Consider the following 12923-nt stretch of genomic DNA (forward strand, 5'->3'; position numbering starts at 1 on the left):
TGTAAACAGAATTATTTCTCTCTCTTTAATTTATTTTTATACCTGTATGTTAATTACTGATATGAAAGCCGACGTTTGTAATTGTACATAACTCAAGCCAGTTTGCTTTGTTTCATGTCACCTATTTTAAATTGTAAATTGTATCAATAAAAAAAGTTTGTAAACATTTATTTGTCTGTTTTGTTTGTTTCATTTTTGCTATTATGTTTTTTAATAGTTTCTTTATTTTTTCTTTATTTTCATTATCATTAGTAGTAGTATTTTTGTTTTATTTGTTTACTGTATTTGCTTAATTATCTTTATTTGTGGCTGCATTTCTGTTGTTAAATGGTTTGGTTTGATTGGGAAATCAAACAGAAGGTAACATATCCGTTGCCATGAAAACCACCCTCCTCCTCCTCATCCTCTTGCAGTGCGTGCACGTCCTCCACCCATCCCAGTGTGTGTGTGTGTGTGTGTGTGTGTGTGTGCGTGTGTGTGTGTGTGTGTAAGTGTGTGTGTGTGAGGGGAACTGGTTCTGACTCTGTAACCGGAGTAGGTTACAGTTGTTGTTGTTGTTGTTGACACCACCGCCACAGACACTGGACGATGCTCGTGCTTTATCTGACCCTCCTCACGCTACAAGGTGAGTGGATCAACCTGGGCGCGTGCACGCGAACCTGTTGTTTACACTACTTCTTTTTTCTCTAAAACTTATTTATGTTTGTTTACTTCTACCACGTGACGAGGCTCACACACACACACACACACACACACACACGCACACACACACACACACACACACACACGCGCACACACACACACACACACACACACACACACACACACACACACACACACACACACACACACACACACACACACACACACACACACACATTTTATTAGTGATTAAAACCATGATTTCCATCTTTAAGATGACTATAATAATAATAATAAACGTTCCTGGATAACAGTGGATATTATTCAGATGAATAAATAAATGTGGTTATCACAGATTCATAGAACAATGGACCATCATTTTACTGACTTTATGGATGAGTTTATATTATTATTATTATTTTATTTTTTTTTGGGGGGGGGGGGTGTATATGTGTTATATTTGCAGTCATTGTGCTGTGGTTTGTTGTTATTGTCTTTAGAGCTCAGCAGATTTTCATATTATTGCTGTTTTCCAAGTTCTTTCCCTTTATTTGCGTGCCTAGATTCATGTAAAGCGTAATCAAGTATTTTTTCATGCCACTAGGTGGCAGTACTGGTTTGTTGTGTTGTATAAAGTGTGCAGTGTGACCTCATCTCCTTAAACCAAAGAAAATTCTAGAGCTGTGCACCCTCTGTTTGGGCTGAAACCACAAACTAATGCTAATGGTAGTGGTAATGCTAATGCACTTAATGGATGCATGGAGAGCCACTTTACGTCCACATGGAGCCATTCAGTCTTCAGCACTGACAGGAAGTGGAGCCACATCGGCTTCAGTCATTCCTCCATTGGCTCTACTGCATCCTGGGAATCACAATAATCACATTAGTCACATTACACTCACAGCGTCGATGCTAAACGCATTACAGAACTGTGTAAGACGTAAAAGCCATTTCAGGGATTCAACTCCACTTTAGCTTTTTAAATTCTTTCTCTACTTTTTCAGAACTTGATGATTGGTCACTTTTTATGTTAAAGGTGCAGTCTGCAACTCTTATAAAAGTAAGTTTTTGTCATTTTTACTAAAGCTGCCACTATGTAAGCATAGTTTTACATCAAACTAGTAGTTTGTGTAAAAAAAAAAAACAGACTCATTGAGCCCCGCCCCCTGCTGCTCCTGCAGCCTTTGGCAGATTGCCAGAATGCACCGTGACCGAGCAAAAAGAACCAATCAGAGCCAGGGTTGTGTTTGATGGGCTGATCTTTTTTTTTTTTTTTACAGTGATATGGTCTGGAGGAGTAGAAGATGGAATTGGTGACTTTTCTGCTTGAAAGGTCACCTGCTTGATTTACATTATGTTTGATTTGCATGTGTTCATGTGCGCACAGCAGCCTCTGTGTGGGCTGTTGTAAGTGACGCTGTGTTGTTGCTGCTGCTGCTGAGGTGTGTGCACATAGAGAGAAAGCGCTGCAGTAATATGCTTTCAACAGAGCATGTTATATTACTGTGATGTTGCTGTCAGGCTAACGTTAGCTTCTTAGCTCCTCTGAGGGAGGGACTTTGAAAAGTTTGGACGCAGGGCAAGAGAGCAGCGGGGAGAGAGGGATCTGAGAGTTGAGGATTGCACCTTTAATGCTGACTTAGCATTATTCTGAAAGGTTTAAAAAAATAAATCAATTACATTCAGATTAAAATAAGACATGTACCATTTCTAGTCCTGTAATATGTAAATGTTTCATTTATTCAAACTAGTGTGTCTTAGGAAGTCACCTGCCAGTCTTCATCAAAAGCGTCTGCTGATCGCTTTGATCTTTCCTTTGAAGTTTCCTTGACCTCTGTGTAGTAATTACATCAGGATTATTTATGTCTTCTGGTTTTATTAGAGGACAGTTTGCATAATTTTCTTTATAACTGTCAGTTGTGATAAAAGGAAGCAGAATAATTTTTATTGGGGTCGAATATGATATGTATTGAATTTAGAAAAATAAATAAAATAATGATAAAAAATCTAATGTCATAATAACAAAACTAATACAGACCATACCAGCCTGTGATTGGCTGATCTGGTTCGATCTGTGAAGCTAAGCGGGTCTGGTCCTGGTCAGTAGATGATGGAGACCACTGAGAGTTCCAGGGTGGGGGACAGTCACCTCAGTGGTATCTGTCATTGTGTCCTTGGGCAAGGCACTTCACCCACATTGTCTAGAATGAATGTAGTGTGTGAGTGAGTGTTGGTGGTGGGAGGGGCCTATGGCGCACTATGGCAGCCTTGCTTCTGTCATTTTGCCCCAATGCAGCTGTGGCTACAATAGTAGCTTACCCCCACTAAGTGTGGAGTGAAAGAATAAAGCCTTAATTCTGTAAAGTGACTTTGAGTTCCCAAAAAAGTGCTATATAAAATTGATGTATCATTATATAATAACAAACACCACTCACCTACATTATCATATTTAATTTATTGCTTAACAAAAAAAAAATATGTTATTCAAGTATTAAAAAACTGTAAATGAATAAGTTCAATATTATTTTGTAATCATTCTGTCAGCTGGACATCTTAATGCTTTCAGGTGATGGTTTTGAACAAACTGTGTCACATGACTGAGGCATCTCATCCAAATAGAGGAAACCACAAAAAAAGAAAGTTTACAAAGCAACATTTGTGTGTGAGACACAAAGTGCAGCAGAAGGCTGATGTCCTGGATACAGATGGACCAATCAGAAGAAAGAACAGGAGCTCATAACTGCTTCATCACCAGTTTCAGCACCGCCTTCACCAAGGAAGTGCTTCAGGAGAATTATGAGTGTGTGTGTGCGTGTCAGAGCCTTACACACACACACACAAGGTCAAACACACATGATGAATCAGTGCGTGGAGACGCCACATGACATCGTGTCAAACATGACGGGAGCACAACATCGTCTGAGAGCAGCAAGGCTTTATTTCTATAACAGAATCACACAGGAAGTGTTTATCTATAGATCTACAGCTTCCTGTTTAAATAAATGTTTACTAAAACACATCATTTGTCCACAGTTTGACGTGATCTCGGCTCTGCTGGAGCACTTTTTCTTTGAGATCACGACAAACTACAAGTCTTATAGCAGGATGCAATGCAGGGGTTCTCAACCTTGGGGTCAGGACCCCATTTGGGGTTGTAAGACACTGGAATGGGGTTGCCAGATGCCTTCAAGAAACTAGGAATATATTAATTTTACAATTATTTTAATGTATTTTCACTCCATTTCTCTCATTTCTGACACTTCTGCATCACATTTTAATGCCTTTTCTACACATTTTTCTCCACTTTCCAGACATGATCAGCACTTATAAACCATTTCTACCACTTTTACACCTAATGTCACATATGTTGACCTATTATTGTCACTTTTAACTTCCAGGTTTCATAATTGTTTTTGCCAATTTAACCACATTTACATTTGTAAAGCTCATCATTTGCCAGTTTAAACTAATTTTCCCTACATTTTTATATTCCATAACAATTTGCAACTTTTAACCAATTTCTGTGGTTTTTAAAATCCCATTTCACCACCTTTTCCACCATTTTTGATCACTTTGAACCATTTTATTAGTGATTAAAACCAGGATTTCCATCTTTAAGATGACTATAATAATAATAATAAACGTTCCTGGATAACAGTGGATATTATTCAGATGAATAAATAAATGTGGTTATCACAGATTCATAGAACAATAGACCATCATTTTACTGACTTTATGGATGGACCCCAAAAATCTCTCCCCTTTATTCCCCCTTATAGATGGTCCTGTCTCCACATGACTGTTCTTCAATGTTCATGTCTGTGTTCATGTGTTCAACCACCTTCAGCTACAGTGGGGGTCCCTGCTCTCTGGGACCTTTATTTTAGGGGTCATGGCCTGAACAGGTTGAGAACCACTGGTTTAGACCAGTGCATGGAGAGAGATTTCATCATTTTTTATTTATTTAATGATCTAAAATCAACAGATTTCCATCCAATCCAACATCTATCTGTGGGACATTTAGGAAGGTGCATCCAATGAAGCCAAACCCCAAAACAGAAATGCTGTAAAACAAAAAGTAATTTTGGTTCATGACTGTATTCATTTGGTTCTATTTAATTGTTTTAAATTTTTAAACCTAGGGACGAACTTTGATTCACTGTTGGGGTCTCCAGCTCTCTTTTATTCCGCCTGCAGTGGAAACTTTCCTCACCGCTCAGCATCTTGGGAAATGTCACCAACGACTGACATTTCCCTGCGGTTACTTTACCCGTGTGTGTGTGTGTGTGTTCTTGTTAGCAATGCTGCCATGGAAACAGATACTGTCATCCCTCACCTGATTGTGTGTCCCTCGTCCTATTTTCCACCCTCATGAAATTTAAATTTCCACAAGGAGGACTATCAGACCAAACAAGGAGGACTATCAGACCAAACAAGGAGGAATATCAGACCAAACAAGGAAGACTATCAGACCAAACAAGGAAGACTATCAGACCAAACAAGGAGGACTATCAGACCAAACAAGGAGGACTATCAGACCAAACAAGGAGGACTATCAGAACAAACAAGGAGGACTATCAGACCAAACAAGGAAGACTATCAGACCAAACAAGGAGGACTATCAGACCAAACAAGGAGGACTATCAGACCAAACAAGGAAGACTATCAGACCAAACAAGGAGGACTATCAGACCAAACAAGGAGGAATATCAGACCAAACAAGGAAGAAGACTATCAGACCAAACAAGGAAGACTATCAGACCAAACAAGAAGACTATCAGACCAAACAAGGAGGACTATCAGACCAAACAAGGAAGACTATCAGACCAAACAAGGAGGACTATCAGACCAAACAAGAAGACTATCAGACCAAACAAGGAGGACTATCAGACCAAACAAGAAGACTATCAGACCAAACAAGGAGGACTATCAGACCAAACAAGGAAGACTATCAGACCAAACAAGGAGGACTATCGGACCAAACAAGGAAGACTATCAGACCAAACAAGGAGGACTATCAGACCAAACAAGAAGACTATCAGACCAAACAAGGAGGACTATCAGACCAAACAAGGAAGACTATCAGACCAAACAAGGAGGACTATCAGACCAAACAAGGAGGAATATCAGACCAAACAAGGAGGACTATCAGACCAAACAAGGAGGAATATCAGACCAAACAAGGAGGAATATCAGACCAAACAAGGAGGACTATCAGACCAAACAAGGAAGACTATCAGACCAAACAAGGAGGAATATCAGACCAAACAAGGAGGAATATCAGACCAAACAAGGAGGAATATCAGACCAAACAAGGAGGACTATCAGACCAAACAAGGAAGAAGACTATCAGACCAAGCTGCTCCCAGTGGTTGACTAGCTTCTTAGATGGCAGCTCTGTCCCATTGGTGTGTGAGTGTGAATGAGCTGATATGTATAGCACTTTGTGATCTCTGTCTGTGAAAGCTGCTGCATAAATAAACATTACTTCCTCATCAACAGAAGAACTTTAGATTCTGTTCCAAGTCCACAGGAATAAATCATAATAAATAATAAAACAAGGAAGCCAATGAAGAGGAAACTCTTCCTCCTGCTTGGATCAGTTTCAACTACAGCATTTAAATCATCACATAATCTTAATTTTTTTTGTGCTCCTTTTAAGCTCTCAGTGGTGTTGTGCACTTTTGCGCTGCTCAGTGTTTTTATTTTGTGTTGAAACGCAGGATTAAGCCCCACATTCCCCTGTCATGGAAATAAAATCCTAATCTGTAATTTCTGGAATATCCTCTGTTGCATAATCCTTCACACTGCTCTGCTTATGATGCAACAGATTTGCTTTTTTTTGATGATGTTTGCACTTTGGGGGAGAGCTGCTGTGTCTGCTCCTCTCTGTGTTTTTGTCTCGACTCGTTTCTCTCAGAATCAGTCATGTGTGGAAACATCGTCATAAATCAACGCTGATGCTCAGATTTGCTGCAGGTTGAACGTCTGTGCTGTGAAACGACCTCTGCTGGCAGCTGAGGATTAGCATCAATGGCATCTGGCTCAGATTTTAGCTTCATTTAATCAAAGCACTCACATTTGTAACAGACAGACAAACTAACAGATGAGACTGCGAGTGTAGACAAATTTACAGGAGCTCTGTTTCACAGAAAGGGAGACAGAATGTGGACAACAAAGAAATAACAACGAACACTGAATAAATAAAACTCATGTGGGTCGTTCCATATATTTTCAACAAATGGTCCACGCACTTCAGTCGCAGAAAATTCTGACATTTTTATCAATTGTTCCTTAATTATTCAACTGACACACGTAGACTCATTTCATTATGACATTTCACACATTTTCAGAGACCCTCCATTGTGCTACTGACTAAACTTCCTGTTAACTTCAAAATAAGCATATAACGGAGCATCTTTCTGCATAACATCCTGGTAATGGATGAGACAGTCTTGATGGTTGGCTTTGGAAGCCAAAGAAGATAAATGATTTGTTTTTGATTCAGGCTAAGCTCAGTTTTCGATCTCCAGCAGTAATCCAGCTTTTTAGTAGCTTTTTAACTTGCAAGCCGAGCATTTAGCTTCTTCAAGTTGGATTAAATTTCACGTTAACGTTTCAAAGCAGCTCCTGCTTAGTTTTGAAATCATTCATCACATGAGTCTGAGTGTTGAGAGTCCTGCTCCATCCATCAGAAACGACTGGCAGCCTTCTCATAACAGCTGCCAACGTAATACAGACTCTGCGATAGGTCAGAAAGCTGCCAGCTCCAATCAGCAGCATATCTGCTACCATAATTCCAATCATGTAGATGTCTTCCACACGTAAAGAATGGACAGACACATGACCCGCCACTAGCTCCAAGGGTCGAGCGCATATCCAGCCGCTAATGTACCGCTTGGACAGGTGAGCTCACCTCTGCCCGTTGTTTTTGTTAAAAACATTTGGTTGATTGCATTGAGAGACCGAGTGATCAATTCCATAATTTCGGTTTTTGGATGAGATACAAAGAGAAGCTCCTGTTAGATTCACAGGACCAGACAAAATAAATCAGCAGCAAGGACGATACGGGTGGGAAAGAGGGAGCAGAGAAACATGTGACCGCCTTCATCAAGGAGCAGAATCCTAGTAGTACGTTAGTATGAGTATGTTAGTATTAGTACGTTAGTATCATTACGTTAGTATTAGTACGTTAGTATTAGTACGTTAGTATCATTACGTTAGTATTAGTACGTTAGTATTAGTACGTTAGTATCATTACGTTAGTATTAGTACGTTAGTATTAGTACGTTAGTATCATTACGTTAGTATTAGTACGTTAGTATTAGTACGTTAGTATTAGTACGTTCATATGAGTAGAACATTAGTATTAGTACGTTAGTATTAGTATGTTAGTATGAGCATGTTTTGATGAGTAGTACATTAGCATTAGTACATTAGTATAAGTAGTATGTTAGTATGAATAAGTTTTGATGAGTAGTATGTTTGGATCAGTATGTTAGTATGTGTAGTACGTTACTATGACATCATCAACACGGCTCCATCTTGATTTTTTCTGGTGTTTCATGTCCTATTTGTGTTGTTTCTAAACTTCTATTTTCTGTCCTTTTTTCCTCTGCAGTTCAACAACTGTCCACTTCAAACCTGAATCAAGTGATATGTTTAAGCTTTAACAGAAATACTTTTGTGTTTTCCTTGTTCACCCACCCCCCACCCCCACCGCTCCCTCCCTCCACCCTCTGATTTCAAAATAAAAGCTTCCCAAGAGGTGAGAGGTGAGGGTAGCCCTCCATCTGCATGGTGCAGTGTGAGACTTTTGGAGTTACAGGTGTGTAACTCTGGTCTAGATGATGATGATGATGATGTCATATATAGACATTTCTATATATGAGAGTCAGTTAGTGACGTACAGAATGCGTCCTGACAGCAGAGCTCACTGCATCCTCTTTATTTCCCCTCAGTTTCACAGATCCCAAAAAAAAAAAAAAAAATCACCCCAAACTGACTAAATTCCCACCAATCAGAGAACTGGAATGATGAGTGGAAATAAAAACAATGCAAAGCTAAAGCTACGCCTCAGAAAAACAGAGACGCATGGGATGAGCCAGCACGCACAAACACAGGGGCTGATTGGACGCGTTTCAGTCCGAACACGTGTTCAGGAGGCTGACCTTTGACCCCGTGACCCACAGACAGACAGACAGACGTGCTCTAACCATCGTCTGTCTCTCTACCACAGCGTCCCTGTGTGGTGGTGCGTGCGTGGAGGTGGACTCAGACACTGAGGCTGTGGTCAATGAGGGCTTTAAGCTGGGATGTATTTCCTGTAAGAAAAGAGGAGAAGTTCAAGCCATCGCCTTCATTGACTGGTTCTTCCAAGCCTCTGACGACAGTAACTTCTCACACGTGAGTAAAACATGGAAGACAAGAATTATTCCACTGTGCCCCTGGTTTTAGGTGATGTTACGGCCCCTCTAGGGTGTCTTGTCAAAAGTATATATATATATATATATATATATATATATATATATATATATATATATATATATATATATATAAAATAAAAACGTTACAAGTAAAAATTGTCTTTAAACCTGTAAAACATTCTACAGAAGAATAAAAGTAGGTGATAAAATGTGTTGTTCCTGTGGGGGTGAGGAGTTTATCTGACCCACTTCCTCTGCAGACGAGCAGCAGTCGTACATTTATCATGAGCTCACCGACACTCCTGCATTTTTCATCACGGCCTCTTTTCCACTCCTGCTCACCACAGTCTTCCTCAGCAGCTCCATGAAGAGGTATGAACAGTTTAGGTCGAATTTTGTCCTGTGAAATGTGCAAAATGACTCCAAAAAATATACTAAATTACAGGTAAATACTCAAAATTATACACAAAAACACACAGAATGACAACAAAAATACACAAAAAGCATAAAAATATACAAAATACATAAAAAATATTAATACCATACAATATTATTATGAAAAAACAACAAAATGACAGCAGAAATACACTAAAGAACTACACAAAATAAGAAAAATACAAAAAAAAAAAAAACACACAAAACAGCACCCGAATGATTAAACAACTCCAAAAACACACAAACCTTTTGTTCATTCCTGAATTAATTCTCAGATTGGTCCTTATTGTAAATATGATAACAGCTGTCCATCACATGACAATAATGTGACTAAGAATAGGAGTGGTGGTGGGTTAAATGTTGCTTTATATTAGCTTATTAAAACAAAAGTGAACGAAAAATCTGTAGATTGGTCCTTCCTCAATGTACTTTTGCAGACCCTAAACAAAGTTAAAGTCCTACATATTTTTATTTATTATGTTTATTTATTAGGATCCCCATTTCCCACAGCGAAAGCTGCTGCTATTCTTCTTGGGGTCCGTAAAAAATACAAAATATACAATTACAGAAAATACAATTACCCAGCCAGCAGACCAAACACGGGTCCGCCAGGCCAAGAGCCACAGGCCGCACCCCCACACACCCACCCAGCACGGACGAGGCCCCATTACTGTGGTGCTGGATGACAGAGTAATGCTATCCAGAGACTAATCGTGTCTCTGGGTGATAGAATGGTTCAAACCCATTATCATACAGTGTGTCTTATATATTTAAAACTAGTTTGTTTTTATTGATCCATTCAGCAACAGCATTTAACTCTGACTGCAGTAGTCGTTTAGTCGACTAGTTGTTCAAAACCGTCGTGGTCGACCAAGATTTTCATTGGTCAACCAGCAATGGTATCAGTTTCAATACCGTAAAAAAAAAAAATGCAATGCACTTATATAGGTGATAAAGATTAAATATCAATTGTCACTGCAAATTTACGGTTGTCCTCGTTTGAAAACATGATTTGTCCAGTCAACATATGATGTGTTTATAAAAAAGGATTTATTATGAACTAAATGAAAAGGAGTACAAAAAAGGTCTTCCATCCTGTAGGAAGGGCATGCGGCCTGCAACTAACTGGAAAGTTCCACAGCATAAACTTTTACAGATAGGAAGAGCCCCGCCCTAAGATGAGAGGCAAAGAGAGGGTGAAGGGAGGAAGGAGTGGAAAATCACTGTTACAGAGTTCTGCTTAACTAAGTTTTGGTATGAGACCTTGAGCAGAGACTGTTTGTTGCTGTGAATACAGCACAATCTGTCTGTACTGTGGGTAATCTCATCTAACATGACTCAGCAAAGGAGCAACGCCTCTGTTCAAAAGTACAATGATATAATGCAGTCATCGTGTAAAAACACATGACAAATTGTACACATGAACACACATTTGATGATATGATGATTAATATAATAATTGCCATAACACAATATAATGTATTTAATGCCTAAACATGATTCTATGTTAATCATCAGCTGTGTGTGAGTGAATGCTGGCTGCAAAAAAAAAAAAAAGTGTTGCGCTTCAACTGTCACTGCATTGTGCTGTCCTCAGATCAGATCAGATCAGATCAGATTAGATCTGATCTGATCAGATCAGAGAGGGAACAAATTAAGACAGGCTTAAGACAAGCATCCACTGTTAAATCAATCCTTTTTCTGCACAAGAACATGGATTATCCTTATATTTGATACGTGGCTCCAACCAACCATGTTCTTGGTTGACTACAGCCCTAAACTGCAGGACAGTATTCAGCTCTTCTGTAGTAGCAGCTGATGTATACATTGTTGAATCGTCTGCATACATAATCATTGTGGCTTTTGTAAGAGCTAGTGGTAGATCATTAGTAAATATATTATATAATAAAGGACCAAGACAACAACTACCCTGTGGTACTCCGCATGCCAAACTTCCGATGTTGGAATAACAACCATTGTAGAAAACAGTATGGGTTCTCCCTGTTGAGTAGCTATTAAACCATGTAATAGCAGAATCATCAAAACCATAAGCAGTCAATTTATTAATGAATATTTTATGGTCAGTTATATTGAAAGCAGCAGAGAAATCTAGCATTAGGCCCATTAACAGCTTTTATTCAATGTCTGTCAGCCAATCATCAGTCATCAGCTATTTTCTATAAACGTGCTGATTATTAATGAACAGTTCATTGTTGCTAAAATAACTTATGCATACACAATATTTTCCATGACTTTACCAATTGCTGAGTAAACTTACTGAACGACTATTTTGACCAGAAAAGAGTTTCTTCTTGTTTTTTAGAAGAGAAATAATTTCCAGTTGTGTTGACAAACACCTGTAGTTAAGCTTAGATTTATTATGTAACAAATGGCTGTTAATCCAACATTTCACTCATTGTAGTGAAATATTTGCTATTTGTATTTGGAGGACAGTAACAACATCCAACCAGTAGGTGTTTTACATGAGGTGTATATATTATATCTGCACACATGTGACTTTAATGTTGTATATAGTTCATCATGTCATTTCTCATCTTCGCAGGTAAATGAACTTTCACATAGAAGGCCACGCCACCTCTATATTTATTTCTATCTTGTCTGAAGATGTTTTATCCTTGAATGTTCAGTTCACAATCCTCAAATGTTTCATGTAAGTGAGTCTCAGAGATCAGCGATCATTCAGATTATTAGAGGACAGAATATCTGAGATTTCTGATCATTTATTCCTGACACTGTTTATTTTAATATGTCCAATTTTCAAACCTTTTGCTCTATGTCCATTTGTTGGCATGTTGTATCAAAGAAGGTATGGATTCATAGCTAATGTGACACTTGTATAGACACAACTAAGTGACCCGTAGGTGTGCTGGGGGGTGGATGTGTATTTATCATCCACAGCTCTACACCTACAAGGACTTAAAGGGCCACATCATGGACCAGCGCTTCTCCGAGCGTCTGAAGTGGAAGGGCAGCAATAACACCACAGACCTTCAGGATGGCTCCATCTACATCCTCAACGTCACCAACAACGACAAGGGCACCTACCAGTGCATCTTCAGCCGCACCCTCATCTACAAAACCAACGAGGTCCAGACCATCACCACCAAGAACATCACCATCAACGTGGTCCCCCAACGTCAGTAACAACACATGCTTCTATCATCAAAATGTGATCCTAAAGTCACTTTATCAACATTCATGTCAGCATTAGAATAATCATAATGAATAATAATAATTAGAACCATCTGATCATTAATACAGAAAAGAACAAAAGGTTTTGTGTCTTTCGCTGGTATTTTTGGGTCTTATTAGGCATTTTTTGTGTTTTTGTTGTTCATTTTGTAAACTCTACTTTTATTTTTTTGTAGTTTTGAGGTATCTTGCTTAAGAACAGTCATG

General features: G+C 38.9%; 1 protein-coding gene across 3 annotated transcripts in view; it reads left to right on the forward strand.

Moving 5' to 3' along the window:
• Nucleotides 1-431: 431 nt before the first annotated feature.
• scn1ba (sodium channel, voltage-gated, type I, beta a) overlaps nucleotides 432-12923 on the forward strand; it is a 16094-nt gene continuing 3602 nt past the window's right edge. Inside the window, exons 1-4 of one of the 3 annotated variants that reach the window (XM_028470891.1) lie at nucleotides 432-625; nucleotides 8400-8417; nucleotides 8882-9048; nucleotides 12423-12660. In XM_028470891.1, coding sequence (XP_028326692.1) covers nucleotides 589-625; nucleotides 8400-8417; nucleotides 8882-9048; nucleotides 12423-12660 — 460 coding nt within the window. In that variant the 5' untranslated portion in view covers nucleotides 432-588. Of the gene's footprint in view, nucleotides 626-8399; nucleotides 8471-8881; nucleotides 9049-12422; nucleotides 12661-12923 lie in introns of all 3 variants that reach the window. The other 2 variants (XM_028470893.1, XM_028470892.1) reach the window with 2 other exon arrangements.

The sequence above is a fragment of the Gouania willdenowi genome, chromosome 16 (genome assembly GCF_900634775.1).
Source record: "Gouania willdenowi chromosome 16, fGouWil2.1, whole genome shotgun sequence".
Classification (NCBI taxonomy): Eukaryota; Metazoa; Chordata; class Actinopteri; order Blenniiformes; family Gobiesocidae; genus Gouania; species Gouania willdenowi.